General features: G+C 49.7%; 2 protein-coding genes across 5 annotated transcripts; one reads left to right on the top strand and one right to left on the bottom strand.

Moving 5' to 3' along the window:
* The first annotated feature begins 81 nt into the window (after nucleotides 1–81).
* Nucleotides 82–17,613, top strand: ZCCHC17 (zinc finger CCHC-type containing 17). 4 transcript variants are annotated; one of them, XM_026096659.2, is made up of 8 exons: nucleotides 82–176; nucleotides 488–679; nucleotides 1,051–1,108; nucleotides 2,737–2,837; nucleotides 4,559–4,650; nucleotides 5,427–5,527; nucleotides 6,838–6,986; nucleotides 16,551–17,613. In XM_026096659.2, exons 2-8 carry the CDS (start codon nucleotides 638–640, stop codon nucleotides 16,728–16,730), a joined length of 723 nt encoding a protein of 240 aa, XP_025952444.2. In that variant the 5' UTR covers nucleotides 82–176; nucleotides 488–637; the 3' UTR covers nucleotides 16,731–17,613. The 4 variants fall into 4 exon arrangements, with proteins under 4 accessions (XP_025952444.2, XP_025952447.2, XP_064381001.1 ...); XM_026096662.2 differs by having other exon boundaries at nucleotides 6,838–6,993; nucleotides 16,551–16,687; XM_064524931.1 differs by lacking the exon at nucleotides 16,551–17,613 and adding an exon at nucleotides 11,960–12,522.
* A 1,925-nt stretch (nucleotides 17,614–19,538) lies between these two features.
* Nucleotides 19,539–25,148, bottom strand: FABP3 (fatty acid binding protein 3). The gene is made up of 4 exons (XM_026096715.2): nucleotides 24,983–25,148; nucleotides 23,318–23,490; nucleotides 19,959–20,060; nucleotides 19,539–19,855 (listed from the first exon to the last, which is right to left on the bottom strand). The coding sequence occupies exons 1-4, from the start codon at nucleotides 25,053–25,055 to the stop codon at nucleotides 19,802–19,804; spliced, it is 402 nt and encodes a 133-aa protein (XP_025952500.1). The 5' UTR covers nucleotides 25,056–25,148; the 3' UTR covers nucleotides 19,539–19,801.
* Between the last annotated feature and the right edge of the window lie 1,497 nt (nucleotides 25,149–26,645).

Here is a 26,645-nt window from a genome sequence, read left to right as displayed (position 1 = left end):
ATTGGCCGCTGGCGCCGGAAGAGGCGGGAAGGAGGGAGAGCGCCAATATAGGTAAATATGATTGGTTCCTCGGGTGTCGTCTGCAATCACCGCGCGCGGCGGTTGGTGGAGCGCCGCGTTGCCTCGGGGAGAGGGGGAAGCGGGAGGGAGCAAAATGGCGGCGGCGCCGGGTGGGGGTGAGTAACTGCGTCGGCGGGCGCTCGCTCGGGCCCTGATCTGGTCGCGGCGAGGCCGGATCTCTCCGTGCGGCTCCGGCCTGGCTGGGCTCGGTGCTGCTTGGGACCGCGGCCGGGGCCTGCCGCAGCGGTGCGGGCCGCCGAGCCGCCCCGCGGCCTGGAGGCTCCGGCAGCCGGCGCGACCCTGCGCGAGCAGTCAGTGTCGCATTGTAGCCTAATTCAGACTAGATTAAGGAAGGCGATTTGTTAATTGGTCTGGTGGCAGGAGCTGTTTTTAAGTGTTAATTAAATATATCCCTTTTTTTTAAAAGGCATCTTTCTGAACGCAGGTTGCAGATGTGGTTGCTCCACAGGGCAGTAACATGCGATGAGTTCAACTAGAGTCGGCCAGAAGGCGACAGAGGAGCGTTGTGGGGGGCGCCCCGGGGCTTGCGCGAGTGCCTCCTGTGAGGTCCGAAGTGATGGAGCCGCTGCCGGAGCTCTACGCTATCTTCCAAGGAGAGGTGCGTGACAGGGCTGTGGCTTATAGCCAGGACACTGGGGAGTGTTATGCAATGTGGTTTGTTTGTTTTTGTTTAAACGGCTGGTTAGTTCAGTGGTGGCTTGGGTAACTGTCAGCTGCATTGCTCATTTGTGTAAATAAACATGTATGTGTGTGTACACATATATATGTGTGTGTATGTTTTGGTTGGCTGGCCACGTGTGCTCCAGAGTTATCAAGGAGTGTTGTTTCTCACCATCCCTGAAATCTAAAACTGAAGGAAAATATGAGAACTTTTTAGCCTTTTCTTGTGCATATTTTAACTGGGGGCTTGGGAAACGGGATTTTTACTGAGTCTCTTTCATTCAGATATTGTATTGATTTTCTTTGCAGGTTGCTACTGTGACAGAATATGGGGCATTTATCAAAATCCCAGGCTGCAGGAAACAAGGTTTGTTTCTCTTAGTTTGTGCAGACTTAGTTTCATGTTGACTTGTTTAGGCCCTGCAGTCATCCTCAGGATGAAAGATTTGACAGCTTCTGGAAAAATACTGGAACTTCTTCTCTTTCACCGATTTATCAGCTAGCTCAGAAAAAGTGTTGTTAAATTAGAAAAAGAAATGCAGGTTCTCACAAATGGCTTAAAGTGTAGTGGTACATTTGCATTAATAAGACTCAGAGTAAAAGACTCAGAGGATTACAAGTGTGGATTTTTTTTTTTTTTTTCCGTAACTTCAGGGCATCTTAGACAATCATCTTAAGGTATAGACAAACTATAGAAGATTCCTAAAGATATGTAATTTGACCAACTTATTTCTAACTAGCTTGCAAATTAAATAAAGATGACTGAAGTGGACTTCAAATAAAAAATCCAGAAAAGCTGACTTAGTTTTGTTTATGGTTGTGGGAAACCTGCGAAGTAAAATAAAATAGTCTTACAAAGGAGCAATTTAAGCTGGATGTTCTGTCAAGTGCTTATATGTATATGAATAACCACTTCTCCACTCTCGTCTTGAAGTGCACACTTTACTGCCAGTTCTAATACAAGTTTTTGGATGGAAGTATGACTACTGGAAGGGTGTTTCTTTGAGATGTAAACATGCCATGAAATATAAGCCTAGACATCAAGGTCTATTTCTATGTTTATCCTTCCTTGTATAATCCTGTAGCCCACATGTCATTTGTGTAAGTTTAAAAAAAAAAAAAAAAAATCCTGGCTGTATGACCTTGCAAGCACAACAGAAGATCCGGTCAGCCTGGGTTTTTAGTAGTTTTGACATTGCCAGCAAAGTATTGCGCTGCTGATGCGTGAAACATACTCTTTGTTCCCCAGTGCTTTTGTTAGTTTTGGAGGACTGACAGGAATAGAGAGGTGTTAATGCCTGCTGAAATGAAAATTTTTTTCCATGTGGGCACCTGGTATTTCGAGTACAAAGATGCTGCGTCAGGGCCTGCTTCTCTGACGAACTGTAACTTAAGATCTTAAATATGGACGGTCCAGTTTCCATTTCTGGAGCTGGTGTCTTGATTAGCAGTAATGGGCAGCAGCTCATTGCACACAGAGCTGAATCATCCAGCCCCGGGAGTGTCTGGGCACAAATGAAAATTTGGACTGATGAATCCAGCCTGGAGGCTGTGAGGATGTGTCTCCCTGTTGCTTGTGGCTTGATCAGATCCGATAGTTTTGCTTGCATTTGATTCATGCTGGAAACTTCAGGATCGTTTCTGTAGTGATGGTGGTGGGAAGGGGGAATATGCAACTATACACGTTTGGGGAGTGCTGTGCTTTCTTCGAAGCCTCCTCTGTCTCTTCTGACATCTATTGTTCTGCCGTATGTCGCCCATACTGCCTAATAGCATAGAGTAAATTTGGAGCAAATGTTGATGAGCTTTTATATGTTTGGAAACAAACTGATTAAACCAACTGATTCACATCTGCATAATGTGTTTGGGAAACTAGATGCTTAGTTTTGCTTAAGGAAGCCTCTTAGTATGTGCCCTCTGACTCCTAGAGGACAAAACTGACATTCAGTAGAGACTTTTTTTCTTTCCTTTCTTCTCTTCCAAAAATATGACCAGGCCTTGTTCATAAGACTCACATGTCATCCTGCCGTGTGGATAAGCCCTCAGAGATTGTCGATGTTGGAGACAAAGTATGGGTGAAACTTATTGGAAAAGAGGTAACGTTAATTCTTGTTTCTTTAACACTGCGTAAATAAAGTATTCTGCAAAACCAGTAAACTGAGAACTATTAGGTATGCAGAAGCAGAGTGTTCTGGTTGCTTTGTCAAATGTCTTATATGTTCTATTTTACAAACAGATGAATTCTGCTCACCTTCAGATGAGACTTTGAAAACTGACCTTCTCTGGCTTACCACAATGCAATCCATAAAAGCTTTGGGCTTAAAAGCAACACAACGCTTTCCTTTCTTTTCCTGTATACCTATTTGCAGCTCATACTCTCATAACTGTGTGATTGGTGGCCAGATGAGCAATTTGAGAGGATCGTAAGATGAGAGCCAATATAAGCACAGTTTATTAACAGTTGTGAGAGACAGGTCCGTTCTTAGAAGAAGCTGAGTCTTTTTTATTTTCAAGGAAAGATCATTGGCAGTGAATTTTGCACAAGAGAAAGTACTGTTTTTTTTTTTTTTTTTTTAAGAGGGGTATATTTTATTTTCTGCGCTTTACTATATTGCTTTTTGGTGCACAAAAGATGTGATGCTAGGTCTGTCTTCTGTAGGTAAAGATTCCTTGGAATAAAGGCTTTGGTGAGCCATTGAAACAATGGAAGTGGACTATGTTTTTTAGGGAAGAAGGGTGGGAAGGTGTTTTTTGTGTGTGGGCGGGGGGGGTTTAATTCTTTTTGCAAATGCAGCTAGCTTGAAACTTGCTGCCTTCTAGAGATGAGAGGATTTTGTCAATTGCTTTACATGTTTCATTTTTTTTGAATGCTAATAATAGGGTTGACATAAAAAACCAATGTATTTATTTTGTGGAAGATAAAAGAAACAGGTTTAGAACCTTTTGGTGTGTATTTACACAGTATATAAAAACTATATGAAGGACTTTATGGATGCTTTGTGACGATCTGTGGTGTGGACTTTTTTTAAAAAAAAACTTTGTGAAGAAAACAGTAGCTTAATAAAGAAATTTTTATCTGAAACATAATTTTGGGATTCCTGGCTTCTCTGCTTTTGAGGCAGAGGGCAGGAACATGTTGGAGAGGTGGACAGTAAAAGAGTTCATTGTTAGCCTGTGTGCAAGCGAGTGCATGGAATTCACAAGTAGGCAAAACGGGACAGATAGGAACATTAGGGAATATATGGAAAGTTGTAAGAAAGATTTAAAAGTCGTGACCTTTGCTCTTGTTTCTAAAGTGATAATGTGGTGATCAAGGGCTTATTAGGATTCAGAAAAGAGTAAACCCCTAATATAGATACTTAAAAAGCTTCTAACCTCCTAAGAGGATAGGAATGCGAAAGGGGATAGAGAGCCTTTTTTTTCAGGGTGCAAATCTGCTAAAGGTCCAGAGGAAACTCCCTTGTGGGTGGATTACTTGAGAATTATAGAAAGATTCCTAAACATACCCTTTCTTCTCCAGTACTTGGGTTTGCTCTTATTAAATGCAGAGTGTTAATCTGAATGGACCTATAGTTTGATTTTGTTGTCTTATTTCTGAGGTAGCTGCTTAACGTACTCTGTTTTATTAACTAGAATACTCAAAAATGTAAATATAGATAAAATACAATAGAACAAAACGATTTTCACATTGTATCCTTGCTTTAGTAGTTCCTTTCGGTGCTGAAAATTATATTCCTTCTCTATAGGTGACCTGGCAGATTGTATTAGTTAACATCACTGTCACTTCCTCGTCTTGCTCCGTAACTTTCTCTTTCAGATGAAGGACGACAAACTGAAACTTTCCCTCTCCATGAAGGTCGTAAACCAAGGAACAGGAAAAGACCTGGATCCAAACAATGTTTCCCTTGAGTAGGTAAATCTACTGAGCACAGTATAATAGATAAGACAGGCTGTTACCACCTTTCATTCCTGGCCTTTCTACCATAATAGTTCTTCAGGCCCTCCCTCCTTTGGAGGGTGAGGGGTGCTCCCTGCTGAGCCCCTTTGGAGATGGACTGGTTAGATGAAGGCGTGACTGAAGCTACTCTCTTGGTCATGCTGGTTAAAGGCTGGCAGGAGCTGGTGGAGGGAGAGCTGCTGGAAACTCCAGCCCTTCACAGCCAGGCAGGATCTTAGTTCTTGCATTTTTTGATGGCCACGTGCTTTTTGGTGGAAGAACTGTTCATTCCAGCTGTGGATTCATCTCGTTTTCACTTCAGTGAAATCAAATATTCTCCTTAAGTGCTTGGATCTGTCAGAACTTCCTTATGTGTCTTTTCTTGTGATATCTCTTGCAGGTCAAGTAAAATTTGTTTGTTTTTATCCTGGCAAGTAGGAGTGTGTATATGTTTACCTACATAATAAAAATGTTAGTATAAAGAATGTAACTGCAGCTTCTTACGTTTGCCTGCTTTGTTTGGAGAGTGTTCAGTGGAGCTCAGAAATAGAAGAGGCCAAATAATGTGCATTAACAATGTTAATGTTATTCTAATGAGTAGTTGGTCAGCTCCATTCTTTGGTGTAGCTGACTAAGGGGTGCTTTTAGAACAATACTTATAAACCACTTTATTTAGACTGTGTCCATGTAAGCATATGGATTTAATGGTGAAGGTGGATTGAAAATTGAACTTTTCTTCTCTTTCCAGTCAGGATGAGAGGAAGAAACGTACGTTCAGAGACTACACTAGTCAGAAGATCACTCTTGAAGCTGTCTTGAACACTGTGTGCAAGAAATGTGGTTGCAAAGGTATATTCATGTAGGGTTGTTTTCATCTTTTGACTTAACTTTAGTTCTAACTAGATTTTTGACCTGTAGATATGATTGTAGTGATGGCTGCCTTGTGATTGTGTCTCACTGTATAGGGACTGAATTTTACTTCCAGATGTCTCTTAAAGGACAACTGCATTTTCCATCACTCTTCTTTTGTTAAGGAAAGACTTAAATGAGCTCCTTCTATTAAGATTTGTTTCTTAAAATCGCATCCATTTGAGCTTCCTCTAAGGAATCATTCTGCTGAGCACAGTTCTCTTCTTCTTGTGTCTGTTTTGATGCACCTTACAGCTGAGCTCTTATTCCAGTTTTGCATTTTAAGACATAAACATCAGCCTCAACTAAATCGATTAATTATGGCAAGAAAGGTCAATGGAAATTACTATGCTGGTTGGTTGTTAGGAACACTGTTAGCTTGTGAGCAGCTCTCTCAGTGCTGAAAACAAACATTTTTACCTGGTGAGACTTTTGTTTTGCTCAGTATAGAAATGGAAAGTTGGCCTAAGTTATGCCTTTTCTAGTAGCTTTTGCTGACTAGCTGCAAGTTGCTTAAGTATAAGTTAGTAAAGTCTTTTTGTACGTGGAATTTTTACTGCATCTTACTTACTGTCTTATGTTATTTGGTCACAGAGTAGTGGTTATGCTGGAGTTAATAAGGTTAATGCTGGATAAGGTTAATGAAATGGTTTTAAAAACAGCTGTTCTAAACACTAATATGGTTCTCTGTAGTGGCAGATAACTATCTTTAAAATACTATTTTAAGGAACCTTCAAAACTTTAAACTAGATTCTAGGTATTTGCAGTCTACTTTTTAATGATGATGTTTACTCATAAGAGCCGGGGAGATGCTATCTAAGTGCAGTTTCCACTACAACTGTTAATAGATCAACTTTGATGTCTCCAAAGTAGAACCAGATTGAGCTGATCTCCCATGTGTTTGTGACTTTGGTCTCATTTACCAGATGTCTATCGCACCAATTGACTCCCTTTCCCATCCACTTTTTTGTGCTGCTTAAGCCATTGCCTGGACACGTCTCTACTAATTTCCCTGTTGAGACAAGAGTGTCTTAGTTTTGCCTGATTAATCTTTTCAGAATGACTTGCGTTGCACTTGTTCCGCTGGCTCGTTTATTCTGGACTTGTAAAACTAGTTGGAACGCTAGGGGAAAAAAGTGCAGTGTAGGTTCTCATAGTGTGACTAATAATAAAAAGGTTGTAGTCAGCACTTTATCTGAAATGCAGTTTTTAAAAAGGTCTGGGTTACTACTTTGAATGCTGTTTTGCAGGTCATTTTGCCAAGGAGTGTTTCATGCAGCCTGGAGGTACCAAATATAGCCTGATTCCAGAAGAGGAGGAAGAGGAGGCAGCTACAGCAGAACATGAAAAAGATAAAAAGAGCAATCTGGCTGATGATTCTTCAAAAAAAAGAAAGAAGGTACAAGGTGCACTTTTGCTGGCCTAGAAAAGTGGGCCAAATGTGTTGTTCAGTAGAGTTACATCTGTGATTTACTACAGCAAGGTGAATATAAATAGCCATTTCTGGGCTGAGAAAGAAAGTGGCTCTGTTTGTGCAGGTTCTGTAGCAAACAGGAATCTCTTCTGCAGACTGTTTAGCAGTTCTTACTTTCTGCTTTTAGTTTAAAAAAAAAAAAAAAAGAGAGACTATCTCCTTTAAAAACTATCTCTAGTGCGGTTTTGTACCGTAATGCACAGCCCTGTCAGGCCCTACAGTGAGAAAAAGGGATTTTTTTCTTGGCCTTTGTGAGGCCCTACTTAAGTTTTCTGAATTTCTGTGACTCTTGCCAATAATTCTGTCTCCCCTGTTCTTTCACTGCTGTTGTCCATTCACCTGTCTTTAACCTGAACTAAATGCCCACTGCTGCCTTGATGCAGCAGGTATCCTGACCCAACCTATGTGATGTGAACTAGGCTTATCTGCATATGCCAGGGTAAAATCATAGGTTGTGTTTGCACAAGGAGCTTATTGCATTTCTAGGCTCTAAAGTAGTCTTTGTCCACATGAACACTTCAAGAGATGAGACCGTTTATGTCCAGTGTTTGAACTCTGGCTTCAAGAGTGTGCTGGGACAGCACAAAGGGTATAAAAAGTAGGTGGGACTTGAATCCGAAGCAGAAGTGTCTGGTGGTCAGTCTGTTTATGCAGAAATGAGTGTTCCAATTCTGGATTTAAGTAAATAAACTGTTCCATTAGCTCCTTCACAGCTTGAGTCCAACTTGCTATTATGCTTCCAAAGCCTTCTCTCCCCCCCCCACCAGCCCTTTGGTCTGTCTGTATCCCTGGAGAGTGGCAACAGGCAGGGAAGGTGGTGGGATTTCTAATGCCTAGAAACAGGGCAGGCTGAAGAGAGGGAAAACTTCGGCAGAGGTAGCAAGGTGTGGTCTGGCAATAGATTTGTGCCCTTCTTACAAGAGAGGCGTGGTAACAGCATTAGCATTTGCATGGTGAGAACTGACTTCTGAGGGCTTAGTTCTTGCTGGATTGCTGTGGGGCTGTATGAGTACTAGTACAAGAGAGTGCAAATAGTAGGTACAGGGAAAGGACAAGTCTGTTTCGATGGCAGCCTGCATTTAAATCAACCCAGAGTGACACTGGGAACTGAAGTCTCACTTCCAGTCGTGTTTTTCATTGGTAAGGTGGTTTTTGGAGCTTTGGTACATCCGCACCTGAGAGGAGAGGTGCTGTTTGGGGGGTTGTAGGTGGCGGCTGCACCAGAGCAGAAGTCGAGTGTGTAGTGATTTTCCTTGTGTTTGCCTCTGCCCTGTGGCATACCCATTTCTGCCCGAGAATCAGTACAAAATTATATTAACTTTAATTTGATTCCTAATCTGCAGTTCTTACTTGCCCAGTAGAGCTCAGGACAGCTCATCCGGTAGTGGGAGCTTGATTTCTCTGACTGTAGATCCTGGCAGCTGGTTCCATCCTGAGAGGTGTGCTCTGCTTTCCCGAGATACAGGCTGTTACTCAAGGAATGTCGTGGACTTGTACAGCAGCATAAGAGCAGCACTCTGCAGACAAAATGCACGTGCTCTTCTTTTTATTCCGATCTTGGAAGCAGGCAACTGAACCGAGTCATGTCTTGGATCCCAGCCTAACTGCGACTCTCACCTTTCCCTACTTAAAACATCAGGCTTCTGTCTCGCTGTGGAGTGGTGCGAGACCAGGCTGTTGGTAACACCTGAGCAGGCTTGACTTTCTTGCCTTTCACTCTCTTCCCTCTAGGAGTGAGGGTGGCTTATCTTTTAAAGGTTTGCTTTGCTTTACAGTGGAAGTAACTATTACTCAAATGCTACTGGGAAGAATTATATTAAGAGGTGCACAAATACTCCTTTATCTTATCAATGCCTGCCCACCGAGGGTAGGGATTCCCTGTGGAGTCTTGCCCCGCTGAGACTACAGGATATGTGGGTCACTTTCCTGAATTCGTTACTAGTTTTTTCATCTGTGGATTATCAGCCTTCCTTTAAATGTTGCTTGTTCCTTTGATCTCCTCCCTTCTCAAGGAGGAGATCAAAGGCTTTCAGATGTTTTCCAATGCTGGAAAATAAAACTCTGAGCTTTTTGGAGACAGGATGTGGGATCCTCAGAATGAATAGCTTCCTTGTTGTCTCGGGTGCCTGCTGTGATCTTTTCTGGGAGCCACCATGTGCTTCTCTGCTTGCATGGAGCCCCAAGGGGGTTTACACAAAATCGAAATAGCTCAGTCTACCTAGTAACGATTGCTTTGCTGACCAGGTCCTGTCCAGTGTTTGTAGCGTAAAAATAGAGCTTGCAATTTTTAAATAAATACCTATCAGTTCCCTATGTACCAAGCATCCATTTAATGACGTAGCAGTAGTACTAACCTTCCTGGCTGTTAATTATCATTATTTTCTTTCCTTGATCTGATGTGTCATTGCAGTCCTTTGGTGCTATCCCCTCTCCTTACAGAGATACTCTGGGGTCCTCACCCCCTGTATTCTCTGTTTGCCTTTCCCATGGTCACCATCATTAGTTGTTTATGCCCAGAGTTATATAGCTGGCAGTATGGTTCCCAGAGCTAGCCTTAGATTCTTCCTGGTTTGTCTGGTTTGCTGCTCTTATCACAACTTGTAAGACTCTCAGAAAAAGTGGTCCTTCTATTATTAACTTCACACCCACAGGTGGGTTTTAGACCACCTGAATCATGACCAAGATAGAACTGAGGAACTCAGTGTTTTCACTTTTCTTCTGCCTGAGCCCTGCAGCATCCACTGGAGAAAAGGCAGCTGAAGACTTCAGCTCTGTGCACCAGCTTAGTCTTCTGGTGTGATCTTGGGCACAAGTTTTCCTGGTTACAGATCACCGTCTTAGTATTATGCATGTGAGAGCATTGTCCTGTCTCCTGTTGACCCTGAGAAAATAAATAACTTGGAGAAGCTCAGACACTGCTGTCACAGAGCTATGCGGAAGTATCGGAGAGCATCTGAAGAGTCTCTGACAGCTGCTCAAGCATGTTACTGCATCCCTTTCACTTTTATTCTCTTTGGGTCACAGGGTGAAGGAACTCCTATGGGAACACTGCAGTGTGCCTGTACTGAGCTTGTGTAGGAGGGAGGCGTGCTGAGAAAAAATAAACCCTACTGATTCTTCTCCTCGTCTGTCTTTCAAGAAAAAGTCTACTGTTCTCAACACCAGGAGTAACCCCCTTTCATTTACATTTGACACAGCTGTCCCATCTTCTGCTCAGATGCATTGATTAATTTATCCCTGGTGTAGTTTTGTGAAGGTCATTGGAGCTGCATGATAAATGTGACCTGCGATTGCTTTTCTGCAGTTTGCCACTGTTTCTCTTGTCATGTGAAAGACTTCCTTGAAGTCTTACTGCAGATGTTGTCTCCTTGCTTAAAACCACACCTTCTTAAATCGTTGCTTGTTCAGTGACCTGTAGTTCATCAAGCCGTAGTCCATTCTAGTTCCTAGCCTACTACTTGTTTTACTAGTTCTTAAATAGCATTAGCTTAAGGCATAGCACAGCCACGTTCACTCTCTTCGCGTGTATGCTGTTCTCTTATGTCCTCTTCTATGCTTTTCTAAACTTTGCTATATTTACATAAATGGCCATATGCTGGATTCTTCTCATCAGATTAATTCTAACTAGTTCTTAAACAAGGGATAGAATAATATCCTAGGATTTACATGATAAATCTGGTTTGGAATTAGGCTGGCATGGTGAAAGTTCCCTTTATATTAAGAATAAAAACCTAGCAGGTATACTGGCACCTTTTTTGGAGATGCAGAAATCCTGGAAATCCATTTTAATTTTTCACAAGGGCAAACATAAATTCTCAGAATGAGATCGTAACTCCACAGAGGGTTTGGTGAAAGAATATTTAAACTTCTTGGAGAGTTCTGGACACTCCCCTCTTATCTCAAAATCAAATACCTTTAAGAATGTTACGAGAGTTCATTCCTTCTAAAACACAGCCCCAAGCAATTCTCCTTATGAAGAACAGGAAACAGAGCCTGGTGTGTTAGTATGGTTGACTCCTAGCACCGCCTTTTCAGAATATCTACAATAGTATGAAAGCCAGCTCTTTTAGCCAGCTCTAACTCAGTCTGTTGCTCTTCTGTTTGCTAGTTCCCAACACAAGTCTTATGTATTAGAGATTTCAAGACAAGTTGGTTCCACTTTCTAGAATTATAATTTTTGCATGAATTGGACAAGACGCATGAAGAACCATAACATCCAAGCCTCCGTATTTCTTGGCTTTCTCTGAGCATCTTTACATTTGGAGTCTGTTTGCACAAAATTGTGATATTTATGCAAGCACAGCGTTTGCAATACTGGGCAAATGCCTGGGTGTGGCTTTAGAACAGAGCTGAGCTTAGCCTGAGCTTCATCCATCATCAGGGATCAATTCTGGAGGCCAATTTGCAGCTAGGGTGCGGCGAGGCTTTGCTGCTGTAGCTGAGGGCAGAAATTCAGCCTTTATTTTGGCACTGTTGTCTCTGATGCATGAACCAGAGAAACACTCCCCTCTTGTGCGATGATGGTAAGCTCTGGGATCAGTTCAGTGTAGTTAGCAACCAGTAGGGCACAGGAAGGCAGTTTAGTGTTTACTATTCAGTATCAGGATGCTGGGTTTAAAGAAATTGGCAGTCTAATAGAAGGATATCACTTGTACGGAATGATTTTAGAGCACCACTGTCTCGTGGTACAGAAAATGTTGAACTCTTCTGTAACAGCTTTACTCCCCGCAATGTTTGTGGTCTAGACTGTTCTCTAATGTCCAGTGCTGCCCAGTTGTGTGCTTTTGCTGTGGCGTTTGCATTAGCAATCTGGAAGTATTGTCCTGTGTTGGTCTGAATGGTTTGGCTGTTAAAATAGGACTGTCCTAAAAAGGAGACTGTGATTTTTTTTTTTTTAGCCAGCACAAAGTCCACATGTGTACTTTTATTTCCTCTGTCATCCTGAAGAGACTGATGTGACATCCTGTCTTGTCTTTAGCCTTCACACGCTGAGAAGTTTCCCAAGCTCTGGAATGAAACTCTGTTATAAGGTCTTGTCAAACTTTCTCACCATGTGCACAGACTGGAAAAGCTTGAGAAAATTCTCCTTGCTGCATCCTTTTCTCTGAAAGATTTAACTCTTTACCATCATCATCTTCTAAAGACTGTTGTGACTTGGTCCTACCCTTAGTCTGTGGATAAGGGATTTTGTGATGACTTTAGTGTTGTCTCACAGAAAAATCTAGACTTTGGCAAATCTTGAAAGACATCGATTGTCATAGTGCTATTATGGAGCTACAAAAACTGATACCTGCGGAAGATCTGCTGGGTGTATAGTAAACTAAGTCCTCCACCCTCTCCTCTGAAGTCCTTGAGGATTCTTGGATAGATGTGCAGCTCAAAGTCTTGCATTTTACCTTTGCCATTCCATCTCCCTAAAATAGTCGCTCTGTTTCACATTAAATAAGCTACTCGTTCCCTTTCTTCTGTGCCCTTAATTGATAGCCTGTATCTGGTGCGATGACACACACAATCCATGCTAAATTGATGTCTTTAGCTGAGCCTCTTGTGTCCCTACTGTTACAGGAGACTGTGTCTTTTTAAATGAAATTGTACCGACTCAGCTTGTCTTCCCGTAAGCCAGTATATTAATCTTCATATAGAAATGAACTTGTCCTGAAAGTGGCTGAAGCTAATGGAAGAAAAGTCTCCTGGGGAAGAGCTAGGAGAACCCAGCCTTCTCTTTGTAGTTATCTGTATCCTTGCTGTAGCTTTGCTCACAATCACCCCGGCTAATTCTAGCTTAGCTCGAGCATCTCACAAAGCAGTGTCTGAATTCCTGTGCCCTTGTGCTCTGTTCTTATCCATGTGTATGCAGAGGTTGTTCTGTGCTCTCGGCACTGAAGTGCTTCTTTTTTCCAGAGCAATTTTGTGACAATTTGCTTTTCAGGGGAAGCTTAAGGGAGGCATTGGAGGGCTATCAGCAACTTAATGAAATACCCTGTGCCCTCCCTATTGATGCCTGCCTAAATTAGAGCATGGACTTTAACCTTCTCACCTGCCTCGGTGAGCTACTTGAGCTAGAAGCACCTTGAAGTCTACAGCAAAGCAGGCAGAATCAGGGTGTAAAGTGGGTTATTGCAGGGGATTTTTCCCTCTTTACCCATTTTTTTCATACTGTGTTCAGTAGCTACTTCTGGCTTTCCTTGCTTCCAGATAAGTGCTAGTTTCTTAGCTTGCAGTCCAGTGGATGAATATGCCCATGCTGCCTTTCTTGTGCTTCCTTGTGCAATTCGAGTTTCCTTTATGTAGACATTTTCCAACCAATTATCAGCCAGAGTTGTGTGGTGTGGTTTTTACCCTGAGTAGGGTGGGTGTGGAGCAAGCCTCCGGCAGCACCTGCAGGCATCTGAGGGAGGTGAAGTGACTCAGTGGGGCCCTCAAAATCTGTCGGTGCAGGATTCACACCTCGCAGCACCCGTGCACGGCCCTGTGCTGTGCCTGGCCATGTTGGAACAGGTGGAAATATTTTCCCAGATGGGTTGTTCTCATTTTTGTATGGGTGTCTCTTGTAAATCTACTGCCAGTCACTATTGTTCCCCTTGTGTAATCATACAGTCGTTTTCTCTCCTTGGCTTAGTTGTTCTTCTGGGTTGGCTGTGGGCGGACAGCAGCTGGTCAAGGAGGGAGGCCTCCCTGAGGACTCGTTTTGTCTGAAATCCTGTGACTTACACAACTGAGCCTTTGGGCTTGCTGCTCCTTTCTCTTTCTTCACCAAATGAGTGCATGGCACTAGCAGACCTGCCAAGGCAGGGCTGATTTACAGCAAGGCTGTTCTAGGAAGGATGGTCTTGAGATCGCTGGGGACCCTCTTGGCAAGGATAATAAGCCGAGCTGTTGGCTTGGGGGACTCCAGACTTCTCCCATTACACAGAACAACGTAAATGATGTTTTTGTATGACAAACACCGAAAGTTTGTTTGGGACCGTCGTTAGACTGCTGTCCGTCTCTGACTGTGGTGCTCCCTAAAGCCTCTCCACAGCTGTGCTCTGAGCAAGCCGCCTTTCAACCTGTTTAAACTGGGGGGGGAAGACAGATGGACGGACTACTAGCTGTGCCATCTACTACTGCTGCTAGCTGTGTGTGATACGAGCTGTGCCATCTCTCCTGCTGAACTGTGGGGAGTGTTTTTACATGCTTTAGTTTCACGCGTAGCAGGAGGGGATTCCTGGGCCTAGGCAGTGCACAAAGAATGCAGCATCTGTTACTGGAGCAGAATGACATAAATCTAAATGAAATGCATCCAGTAAAAGATAGTGTGAGGAGGGGGAAAAGAGCTGGGCTAATGTAGTACAGTTAACATTAGTGCATGAATTATTAGGACCTGGCTGCATAGTTAAATTATGGGGGAGAATAGGATGCTGTTTTGCAGCAAGTTTCAGAACAACTGTACCCAGTCTTACAAGTGTATCAGTTCCAGAGCAGTTAACACCTATATCCTTCAGGAATGTATAGCTTGCTTTAAGTAAAAATGCCAGTATATGGTTTAGTCAAAGCATCAAGATTTGCTTGCTGGTAGCGTCTAAGCCTGTCACGGGCAATTGCACTGGCTTGGTCTGTCTTACTGGCCTGTCTCCACTTCAGGAAACCCTGTTTTGCTTCTTTCTTATGTCCTCTTTATAACTATAATGAAAATTCATGTTACCCTCTTGCACAGGAAGGTCTGTTTTTAGTGTTGATGCGACTGTGGAAGAAATCAGTGGTATCTTCTTAGAGGCTAGTATTGCTGGGCTTGAACAGAAAGCTGGGACCATTACTGCTGTTAATAATTTTGATGTGCTTTACAAAATATTGAAATCACTTAGTGTTTATGGGCCCGCTCATCCGAATGCTGTTTTCACTTACTTTCCAGGATTTTGTGGGGGTTGGAGAACAGCATCTCATTTTATTTCAGGAAGATTTTTTCTTTTTCAAAGTATCTTCCTAAAATATACCCCTGAAAACCTTATGTTTTGTTCCAAGAGCTGGTTAGCATAATAATTTTGTGGGTATTCAGGGAAGCAGAAAGGCAAGTTGAACTGGCGTCAGACTCATGCTTGCTTATTCTCCACAAAAGCAAGCCAAGCCAGCTGATGCCTTCTGATCTTGTTTTCCTGTTTAATTTAAAATTCTTGTTTTCCTGTTTAAATTAAAATCCTGGAGTTGGATATCCATCATTCCACTGGTTTTTGCAAGTGGAAATGAGCGTGCTGCCAGGACAGGCAAATTGGATCCTCTCCCTCAGTACCGCTGTCTAAATATATACAGATTGCTATACTGTGTCATAAGATAGTCTGTCTGCTTTGGGATTGTCTGCCTGACACAATTTCAGGGGAAGGCGCACTGCAGTACTGATTTTAGGGTAATCTCTGCTTTGTAGTTATTGTCTGATGCCTCAGAATTGAGGGTTTAGATCCCTTTCAAAGTTCTTACAATATTTATTCCAACACCAGCTATTCTTATCCTGCATGTAAATGTCAGGTGCCTCTTGAACTCCAGCTTTTGCCTCGGGGCTTTGCAGAAATAAAGTACAGAGAGCTCATTAATGCCTGTGGCTTCTGCCTGTGTGTGGTGCAGAAGTGGTGGGAAGCTGCAAGAGCAGGAGGATATATGATTTGTTTGGAGACTCTGCAAAGAGAGCACAGTTATTGCTTGCTAAAGGGCACTTCCCCCTCCCAGCTCCTCTCCAGAGAAGGTCAAGAGGAGCTTCGAATTTGAAGAAATGGGTTTAGGCCTTTGTGGTGGGAGGGCTGGTGTCAGATACAGCCCATCTCAGCTGTGCTGGGGGCTGTTGCGTGGCAAGAACCCATCGCGTTTCCTTGCTGGGGGGTGAGTGGGGCCGAGCAGAGTCAACTCGCCTCTCTCAATAGACCTAAGATACATAATGGTGATGTTTTAGACTCCTAGACTGTTTCCCTGGCTGGCATTTCTGGGATTTTGGCTGGGCTTGGGCTTTCCCGCAAGGAGAATGGTGCATTGTCTGTAGTGCTCATTGCATTAGCATTAATTTCCTGAGACTCTGTGCACTGATATTCTGGGGAAGTCAGGGGAGGTGCTACTGACTTCCAGCCTGGCTATTTTAGAAACCCGTTTTGTTGGCAAAAGGTCTCATCCTGCCAATGTGTATTAAAGGTAATAGCGTTAAATAACTGAGAAAGCCCTGACCCTGGAGGGATTGCAAGGATTCTCTTATGGTGATGTGAGCAACACTTTTGAGGCTTGGATATACATTCTGTTACGCCGCCTCTAATCTGATAGCTGTTACGTTGCCCCTCACGCGGTTGTGGTTTAACATAGCTAGTGAAGTCCCGAGTAGCTGGGGCAGAAGCTGCGTGTATCGTCCACGTTGGAGAACAGGCTCAGCTCTGTGTCGCAGCTTTGAAGGCACCTGTTACGGAAAGTGGCTCGCTGCCCTGATGAGCAGAAGTGACAGTTTTCCAATGTGCAAGGCTTTTTCTTTTCATTCTGTAGGAGAAGAAGAAGAAAAAGAAACACAAGAGTAAGCAGTCTTCCGAGTCTGACTCTGACAGCTCTGACTCTGACAGCGATGGGGCTCAGCCAGCCAGCAAGAAGGCCAAACATTCAGGGAAAGCCAGCAAGGCCCAGAAGAAGAAGAAGAAAAAGAAGCATAAGAAAAAGCACAAGGAGTGAGTGAGCAGATGCAAAGGGGTACCGACATTACAAGTCCCTGGAAAATACTGCTGGGAGAGCAGAACTGAATCAGTGCGTTCCTTCAAGGACAAGGCATTTCCTTCTAAAACTAATGCTCAGCCTGTGGTGTTTGAGATTTTGATACTAGTTGTCCACTATCACCTTAGACATGGGCTGCCATTTTCTCCCACCAAGGCCAGCGGGCATGCCTGAAAAAATAGGCTAATTACACCCATTCATCAGTACCTCTCCCATCCTGTAGCCTCGTGTTTTGCTCGGTAAGCTGCCGGTGCTGCGCACGGCTCCTTTGGACAGTGTTAGCCCGCTGTAAGGAGCATGCATGACATCAGCCCCGGGATCCAGTTGCCTGTAAAAGGTGGAGCTCTGCTGCCTGGCCGTGCTTCCCCCTACCAATCCCTGCAGAGAGCTCGGGGGGAGTTGTTGCTGGACCCTGCAGCAGGGCTATGTCTTCCTTAAAGCTCTGCGCTCACCAGTCACCCCTCTGCAGCTCAGGCTTTTTCCACACGTGATTTGTTGGATCGGTGTAACTATGCGGTAACTGAATCGCAGCCCGGTACCGTCATCTCGGAACAGCTCCGAGAAAGGACAGCTGATGTCTGTGCTGTTGCCTGTTTCCTTTCCCCGCATAAGGCAGTATTATAACTGCCCCCATGCTAGAGGGGCTTCATTCATGGTAACAGTGCAGAGCCATTTGGCTTTGGTATAGAAACCCTCCCTCCGTTTCATTCATTTTGTCTGTAAACACTTGAGGTGGGAGACTCAGAAGCAACTCAGTGAGCGGAGATATTTTAAGTAAACATTGTGTGGTGTATTTGCCGGCTTTGTAAATGATGGAAAATAAATTTATCAAATCTCTGTTGAACTTTGTACTGCATTTTTTCTTCTGTGTGCTCTGCACTTCATCTTGAGCAGTAAAACAAAGGCGTACCTGCGAGAGGGGACGTGACTTTCATTAGAGGCTTTTTGAAAGTCTGCTTAGGACAAGGAGGAGAAAAACCCCTGTGTAGGAGCCCTGGTTGCTTTCTAGAGGTTTCCTGTGGTGTGGAGCTGGTGAGGTGACCCCTAAAAGAAGCCTGTTGGCGTGGGAGGCAAGGCTTATGGTGTGTTTTGGTAACAAGATAAAGTAGTGACTGAAGTATAAATCTTCTAATTGGACTCAAAGGTCTTTGGGGAAGGAATCACAGAGGGCCAAGCAGTCCTGTGCTGCAGTTCATATCTAGGCTAGTCCCTGTAGACCTTGGTGACCACAGAGGAGATCTGAAGGGAGCAATTCATCCCCTCTTCAAGTAGATGTTAAAAAAGGGGCTGGCTGAGTCACTTGCATTGCCTCTGTCTCCACTGCCTAAAGGGAAGCGAGAGTGACAGTGTTTGCGTGCCGATCACATCTGTGGCTTTTCTCACTGTTAAGGTGGCAGGAGGCCTTGGCCGTCCTGTAGAAGCAGGCTGGCCTATGTCCCTGTACTTGAGTAAAACCTGGCACTTTCTGCTGCTTCTCACCCCAGTATGAGCCTATTGTGGCAGGATTGGGCTTCTCCTGGGCTGAGCAGGACAGATTCGAGCCCCACACTGAACTCCACCACTTCCCCATGGCAGTTTCTCCCTTTGGGCAGGCTCCTTTCCCAAACCTGGATGTGATGTGCTCTTGACCTTGGTTTCTTGGCTTCTTTGCAGTCAGGCATAACATCAGATGATGCTTTGGCAGAGAGCACCAGTCTGGATTTGTGGTGGAAAGATTACTTTTGCTGGAATGGTGTGTGCTTGTATCCTGAATGATTTATAGCAGAGCTGCCACTGTAGTAAACTAATATCCCCCCTGGAAAAAAAAAACCAAGCCGAGTGTCCATCTGTCGTTGCTGCAGCTGTGTCCCGCTGAGGTTGGTAGGTGGACTAGCAGAAACCCTGAACACACAGAGCTACAGTGGCCAAACTGCTGTTTTACTGATACAATTCGGGAGCTAGAAAACCTGTAGTAACCCACGCTGCTGTTCCAGAGTGGGCACGGTTGTGGTTTCAATCTCTACCTGTTGCTGAAAGGTCCGGTCCTGCCCTTGTCCTGCCCCTCACTGTGGGCTAACGGGAGCGTTTGTGCCTGCTTCCAGGCTTGCCCTCTGGTGAACCGGTGCCCGGCTCGTTTGGCCGGTGGGCCAGCCTTTCTGCTGTATGTCAACAGAGGTGTGGCCAAGGAAAGGGGACTCGGTTAACCTTGCCTCCCTTGGTGCTTTTCCGTGACCTGTTGTACTTCCACAGCTTTGGGAACCAGCTGAGACAAGCCGCTGGGCTCGCTGCCGTTTTAACCCCCTTGCTGCCTTGCGGGCCCTGGGTGCGTGCTGCAGCACGTGCCACAGTGCAGATGGCCTCCTTGCCTGACGGTCGGCAAGGCCCTGACGGGTGCCCAGGGAGAACGTGCTGCGATGGAGAAAGAGGAGGTGGCTTGGGGCCTCCTGGAGAGACATCTTCATGAGGCCAGAGCGTGTGGCCACCAAGCCGGTGGGCAGGGTCACAGCCTGCCTGGACACCCCTCTCTCGGCTCTCCCCTCCCCGGAGCCCCCTCCTCAGCAGTGGGGCTGCTGTGGGATTGATCCCGTCTAGCACCAAGCCGGAAAAGCGGAGACCACCTCCAATGCAGCGAGGAGAGACAGGGGAGCAATGTGATAAGCTAGCCCAACTCCCACCACCTTTTCCAGGCTGGAATCGCCCCGCTCCTCCTAAAGCCCTGGCTGGGATGGGATCCCCCCCACGCCATGCATGTGTCAAGGAGCCTTTTTCCAAGCAAGCCACTCGCAGAGCTGTAACAACATTGGTTTTATTATTTCCCCACGTGGGTTCTTCCGTTATTTAAAAAAACAAAACAAAACCAAAAAAAACCCCAACCACGGAACAACAACCCAAACCCCACGCACCCCCACGAGACGACAGGGATCAGGGCGGCAGACGGCTCCGATGGGGTCAGAGGGCTCCGCCATCACCGCGAGTCGCGCGCGAGCTGCCGCCGAGGGGAAGGAGGCAACTCGGTGATGAGTCCGGCACCGGCGGGGAGCTGGGAGCGGCCTCTACGACGCCCTCTCGTAGGTCCGGGTGGAGACCACGCTGCCCATGGTGAGAGTCTGGGGGCAAGAAACCGCGGCCCGGTGGTTAGGGGGTCGGCGGGACCTGCCGCCGGCCCCTGGCCGCGACCGCAGCTCTAAAACAGCATCTCTATCCGCTTACCAGAATTAACTTCCCATCCTTCAGCTCGCGCACCAACGACGTCTCCTTGCCTTCCCACTTCTGCACGTGGACGAGTTTGCCTCCTTCCAGCTTGACCACAGACTGCGGGGAGAGATGGAAACTGGCCGTCGCACCCGGTTCGGTAGCGGGGAAAAAGGCTCCGGCTTCGGTTTCCCTGCTTCCAGCTCTCCCCGGGCAGGGCCGGGAGCAGCGTCGCCTTGGGAAGGGCCGGCCCGAAGCGTTGGGGCATCACAGGAATCCCACCCCGGAGACCTGCTGCCACCGCTCCGGGTGTCCCCCAGCGGTGGGCACAGCCGCGGTGACCTGCCCTCCCTGGCCCCGGGCCGGTGCGGCCAGCTCTGCTCCAGGGCCTCATCCTGCTCTGGGGTCTCATCCTGCTCCACACGGCCAGCCCGCTGTTTGCACAGCCCCACCGTTGACTCCGGCCCGCCAAGGGTAGCGCGACAACTGGTTTGGGGGGGCCCGGGGTCGTGCGAGGACAGGCGGTGCGGCTGCCCCGGCCGCCCTCCCGTCGCGCCGCTCCTGCCCTCCGCCGTCCGGCTGCTGCGCCAGGTTCCCGGCCCCCAGGACGCTATTTTCCCCAGTTGTCCCCAAAGGTGTCTCTCCCTGTCCCAAACCCTCCCCAGCACCCATGGCTGGAGCAAAACTCACCCCCCCATGTGCCCAGAGCCCCCTGCACCTTGGGTGCCTCCAGGGCTCAGGTCTCCCCATGGCTTGGTGCCCCCATGGCTCAGATAGCTCCCCATGGTTTCAGTCTTCCTAAGCCTCATTCCCCCCCGCCCCCATCTCAGATGCCTCCATGGCACAGGTCTCCCCATAACTTGGGTTTCCCCATGGCTTGCATCTCCTCATGCCTTGGTGCCCCCACAGCTCAGGTGCCCACGTGGCTGTGGTGTCCTCTCAACCTGGGTCCCCCATGGCTCAGACACCCCCACGCTTTGGGTCTTCCTAAGGCTCATTTCCTACCCTGGCTCAGATGCCTCCATGGCACAGGTCTCCCCATGGCTTGGGTCTCCCCACAGCTTGGGTGCCCCTATGGCTTGAGTCTCTGCATGGCTTGGTGCCCCTCCAGCTCAGATACCCTCACAGCTCGCATCTCCCAGGGCTCAGATACCCCCGTGGTCTGGGTCTTCCTAAGGCTCATTTCCCCACCCCACCCCAGCTCAGTTGCCCCCACAGCGCAAGTCTCCCCATAACTTGGGTTTACCTAAGGCTCAGGTGCCCCCATGGCTGGGGACCCCCATGACTCAGGTGTCCCCTGGCTCACATACCCCTATGGTTTGGGTCTTCCTAAGGCTCATTCTCCCCCAGCTCAGATGCCCCCACAGTGCAGGTCTCCCCCTCATCTGGGCTGCCCCATGGCTTGGGGGCCTCCTGAGCTCCATGTCCCCCAGCTCAGGTGCCCCCACAGCGCAGGTCTCCCCCTCATCTGGGCTGCCCCATGGCTTGGGGGTCTCCTGAGCTCCATGTCCCCCCAGCTCAGGTGCCCATGCAGCCGGGGTGCCCCCATAGTTCAGGTCTCCCATGGCTTGGGTGCCCCCCATGACCCAGCAGACCCCCCCCCACCCCATTCCCTGCAGCTCCACAGCCTCCCCGCGCCCAGCTCTCCTCCCTCCCGCTTGCCCCACGGGGCGGCTGAAGGACACGTCCCCGGCCTGCGAGGAGCCGCTTGCCGTCGTTCCCCCCCCCGTCCCCGCCGCACGTGCGCTGCCAGGGGGGGGTTTAGCATAGTTTCCACCAGCCCCGGCTGTCTGGCTGCCTTCAAGCGCCGTCACGAGACGGGGCGGGCAGCCCCCGGCACAGCGCCGGCCCCCAGCCGCAGTGGCTGGAGCCTGAAACCAGCCGGAGCCGTGCCTGGAAATAGCTCTCCCGTGTAGAGGGGGTGGCGGGGAGGGGGGGCCGCTCCAGCCGCAGCGGGATGCAGACGGAGAGACACTGTCTGCTCGGCACTGCCGCCTCGCTCGCGCTCGTCACCTGCTTCAGCCCGGCCGCTCTTTGGCCACCGCGGCGGCTCTGATCCCGGCTCTGCCCAAGGCTGGGTGTCCTCCCCCCGGTGACAACACCCAGCCCTGGGGCTGTGGCTCCTTGCGCCAGGTGGGGACAGCCGTCCCGGTGGGTCCTTGGACCCCTCCCCGCACTCAACAACCCTTCCATGGCCAACGGGGCTTCATACCACCCGCCCCAGCTGCACGGAGACCTGCTCCACCGTGGCTCTACAAGCGCCCAGCTCGTCTTGCAACACCACAACCCTGCCTGCGCCCGGCTGGGGGGGCCGGGGGGGCAGCTCCCGCCCGCAGAGCGTGTTTAATGGAGCGTGGGACCCTGCAGCCACGCGGGGCCAGGAGGGGAAAGTTCTCAGCAAAAACATCTTTGCTAGGACAAAGCCGGGGGGGAGGATCACTCCTGGGACGGGAAGTGTCTCCACGGGGGGAAAGAGGCCAAAAAAAGAGGTTTAACTCCTTTTTCAAGCTCTTTCGCCCTGCAGCTAGATTTCCCTAGCTGCCCTCAAGCTTTCTTCCCTCGCATGGGAGGAACAAGCCCAACTTGGCTCTTTGCCCCCAGCAAACAACTGAGGAAGGGGGCGGCCCAGGAAAGCAAACCATGCAGAAACTCGAGTCTTTCCCAAAGCAGGTTTGTTCCCCTACTTCTGCCCTGAATTAAATAGGAATCGGCCAAGCGGGGTGTCCGAGCCGCCCCGCTCCTCTCTGTGCCCCTGTACAAGGGGGACAGATCTGCCCAGCCAAAGCTGCCCGAAACGCGTTCCTCAGCCAAACGACAGGCTCAGACCCGATTCTTGCGACCCCTTCCCTGCAGGGACGCCTTGCCAACTATAAAACGGGGCAAAATTTGCCTTCGCTCCGCCACATCCCCTCCGTTTCTCTTGAGCAAGTCTCCGTCCCGGGCTGGGCAGCGGGTGGTTGCGTATTTTTGCTCTTGCACAACCTTCCCAGCAGCTCCGTGCCCGGGCAGCCCGACTCCTCCGGCTGGTAGATCCCCCGGGGCTGTTACGGCAACTCCAACGCCTTGCAACAGCTTTTTTGCAAAGTCTGGCTGCAAACTGGGGGGAAGAGGTGGTTTGCTGAGAGAAGCTAGGGCAGAGCACCAGGCCCTGAGGGCAAGGAGATCAGCAGTTTCGAAGAAAAGGGGATAGAGAGGAGACAGACCCAGAGCTCGAGGATTCAAGCCTTGAACTACCGCAAGGATGTGGCCATGGCCTGACAAGAGGGTGTTTGGTGGAGGGCAGATGCTCTCCGAGGGACCCTGGAGAGCTTCTCCAAGCGCTGATGCTTGGCACCTCGACTGCCCCCGGTCCCCCCCGGCCCGGTGGCTCGGCTCACCTTGACGTGCCTGTCGTCGGCGGTGGTCTCGTCAAACTCCTCGTCCAGCTTGAAGCTGATCTCCGTGTTCTTGAAGGTGCTCTGGGTCTTCACGATGACCCTGTCGCCGTCCACCTCGATGATGGTGGTGGGCTTGGTGAGGCCCGCCACCTGCCTCGTGGCGAAGCCCACGCCTGCGGGGGGGGGCAAGGGGGCGGTGAGGTGGTGCCGAGGGGCCGAAGAGCGTGCATCCTCATCATCGCCCCTGCCCATCGGTGACCCCCAGCCCTTCCTCCCTCCCTGCAGCCCCCGCTGTGTCCCACCGGCTGCCACGGGGGCTGGAGGGCAGCTGGGTGCCCGGCTCTGGGTGCCCTGACAGCAGCAGACGGGACGCCTGGAAAGGCTAGCATCACCCAGGGCCAGATCCTGCGCCCGGGAACACCATCCTCCAGCAACGGGCCAGCTTTTGGGGCTGAGCGGGATCCCAGGCAGGTGGTGTCCCCTGTCCCCTGCTCTGCCCTGCGGCCGCTCAGAGGAGCCGCAGCCGGTGCCAGGGACCGGCCTGGATGATGTGGGGTGAGGAGGAGGAGGGATGAAGGATGGAGCAGAGCAGAGGCACTGCATTCACCCACTCCTTCCAGCTCTGCAGTCCTCTCCACCCTATCATCCTTGGTCCAAAATGGGGGGAAAAAAGGCTGTCCCCACCCATCATCCTTGGTCCAAAATGGGGGGGAAAAAAGGCTGTCCCCACCCATCACCTTTGGCCCAAAACAGGGGGAAAAAAGGCTGTCCCCACCCATCATCCTTGGTCCAAAACAGGGGGAAAAAAGGCTGTCCCCACCCATCATCCTTGGTCCAAAACAGGGGGAAAAAAGGCTGTCCCCACCCCTCATCCTCGGCCCAAAATGGGGGGAAAAAAGGCTGTCCCCACCCCTCATCCTTGGCCCAAAATGGGGGGAAAAAAGGCTGTCCCCACCCCTCATCCTTGGCCCAAAATGGGGGGAAAAAAGGCTGTCCCCACCCCTCATCCTTGGCCCAAAATGGGGGGAAAAAAGGCTGTCCCCACCCATCATCCTCGGCCCAAAATGGGGGGAAAAAAGGCTGTCCCCACCCCCTGGGAATGCCTGGAGACTCACATCCCCCCCCCCGAGGGAGCGGCAGGGCAGGGAGCGGGGCCTGGACAGACCCTTCCCCAGGCCACCCCGGGCAAGGCGGCCGGCTCCTGCCCCTCGCCTGCTCTCCCAGCACCGGGGGCCTCATCCGGATCCCCCCCCCCCCCCCCATCGGCGCTGCGCCCCCGGCAAAGCCGAGCCCGGTCCCCGCTGCCTCCGGCCCCGGCGCCCCGGGCTGTCGCCGCGCACCGACGCGGCTCCCGGCATCGCCCCCGCCCGCTGCCAGCGCGGCCGCGCAGCCCTTGCAAAGCCGCATTTTTCCTCCCCTTTTCTCCAAATCCATTAAAAAGGGAAGTACCCCCCCCACCCGCCCCCTCCCAGCTTGCAGGCGCCGCGGCGGCTACGAGCCCCTTGTGCGATCCCGGCTGCTGGGGAGGTGAGATATAAAGGGGGGAAAAATAAAATAAAATGAAATAAAATAAAATAGAAGAGCGGTCGCATGGCTCAACCGCGCCCGCGGGCAGCCGGGGCCGGGGCCGGGGCCGGGTCCGGGTCCCCCCCCCGCCCCGCTCACCCAGCGCCTTCATGTAGTCATCGAAATGGGCCGAATCCACCAGCTTCCAGGTGCCCGCGAAGGCCTCGGCCATGGTGAGCGCGACCGCCGCGCCCCGCCGCCCCGCCGCCGCCTTAAGTAGGTACCGGCGCCGCCCCGTGACCGCGGCGGGCGGCCGCGCTGCGCTGCGCTGCTGTGCTGTGCTGTGCTGTGCTGTGCTGTGCTGTGCCCTGCCCTGCTCTGCTCTGCTCCGGGCGTTGCCCGCGGGGAGACAGGCAGGGAGGGCGGGGGGGGGGGGTGCCGGCCGTGTGTGCGGGGACACGCGTGATCCCGGCTGTTTGCAGCTCGTGCGTGCAGGGACACGCGTGGTCCCGGCTGTGTGCAGCGTGTGTGTGCAAGTACACACGTGATGATGGCCATGTGCAGCATGCGTGTGCAGGGACACATGTGATCCCAGCCATGCATAGCATGGGTGTGCAGGGACACATGTGATCCCAGCCATGCATAGCATGGGTGTGCAGGGACACGTGTGATCGCGGCCATGTGCAGCGTGTGTGTGCAGGGACACGCGTGATCCCAGCTCTGTGCAGTGTGTGTGTGCAGGGACACGCGTGATACTGGCTGTGTGCAGCGTGTGTGTGCAGGGACACGCATGATCCCAGCTCTGTGCAGCGTGTGTGTGCAGGGACACGCATGATCCCAGCTCTGTGCAGTGTGTGTGTGCAGGGACATGCATGATCCTGGCTGTGCATAGCATGTGTCTGTGCAGGGACACATGTGATCCCAGCCATGTGCGGCATGTGTGTGCAGGGACGTGCGTGGTCCCAGCGATATGCAGCATGTGTGTGCAGGTGCACGTGTGGTCCCAGCCATGCGCAGCATGTGTGTGCAGGGACACACATGATCCTCGCCATGTGAAAAGTGTGTGTGCAGGGACATGCATGATCCTGGCTGTGCATAGCATGTGTCTGTGCAGGGACACATGTGATCCCAGCCATGTGCGGCATGTGTGTGCAGGGATGTGCATGGTCCCAGCTATGTGCAGCATGTGTGTGTGCAGGGACACGCATGATCCTGGCCATGTGAAAAGTGTGTGTGCAGGGACACACATGACCCCAGCCGTGTGCAGCATGTATGTGCAGGTACATGCATGATCCTGGCTGTGCATAGCACGTGTGTGTGCAGGGACACGTGTGATTCCGGCTGTGTGCAGCGTATGTGTGTGTGTGCAGGGACATGTGTGATCCCAGCCATGCATAGCGTGTGTGTGCAGGGACGCACATGATCCTGGCCATGTGCAGCACGTGTGTGCAGGAACATGTGTGAACCTGGCTGTGTGCAGCGTGTGTGTGCAGAGACACATGTGATCCCGGCAATGCATAGCATGTGTGTGCAGGTGCACGTGTGATCCCGGCCATGTGCAGCATGTATGTGCAGGGACACACATGGTCCTGGCCATGCACAGCATGATCCCAGCCGTGTGCAGCATGCGTGTGCGGGGACACGTGTGGTCCCAGCTGTGTGCAGCGTGTGTGTGCAGGTGCAGACGTGATCCTGGCCATGCATAGTGTGCGTGCAGGGACACGCATGATCGCGGCCATGTGCAGCGTTTGTGTGCAGGGACACGCGTGATCCTGGCCGTGCATAGCGTGTGTGTGCAGGGACACACATGATCCCAGCCGTG

This window comes from Dromaius novaehollandiae, chromosome 23, assembly GCF_036370855.1.
Source record: "Dromaius novaehollandiae isolate bDroNov1 chromosome 23, bDroNov1.hap1, whole genome shotgun sequence".
Lineage (NCBI taxonomy): Eukaryota > Metazoa > Chordata > Aves > Casuariiformes > Dromaiidae > Dromaius > Dromaius novaehollandiae.
This window is presented reverse-complemented; position numbering and strand designations above follow the sequence as displayed.

Bases quoted from the DNA above. Each gene is read 5' to 3' on its own strand.
- ZCCHC17 (XM_064524931.1), top strand. From the start codon at position 638: ATGGAGCCGCTGCCGGAGCTCTACGCTATCTTCCAAGGAGAG. The intron at 1,109-2,736 runs GTTTGTTTCTCT...AAATATGACCAG, and splicing joins CCCAGGCTGCAGGAAACAAG to GCCTTGTTCATAAGACTCAC. The intron at 2,838-4,558 runs GTAACGTTAATT...TTTCTCTTTCAG, and splicing joins TGAAACTTATTGGAAAAGAG to ATGAAGGACGACAAACTGAA.
- FABP3 (XM_026096715.2), bottom strand. From the start codon at position 25,055: ATGGCCGAGGCCTTCGCGGGCACCTGGAAGCTGGTGGATTCGGCCCAT. The intron at 23,491-24,982 runs GTGAGCGGGGCG...CCCCCCCCGCAG, and splicing joins TGACTACATGAAGGCGCTGG to GCGTGGGCTTCGCCACGAGG. The intron at 19,856-19,958 runs GTAAGCGGATAG...TCTTGCCCCCAG, and splicing joins AGGATGGGAAGTTAATTCTG to ACTCTCACCATGGGCAGCGT.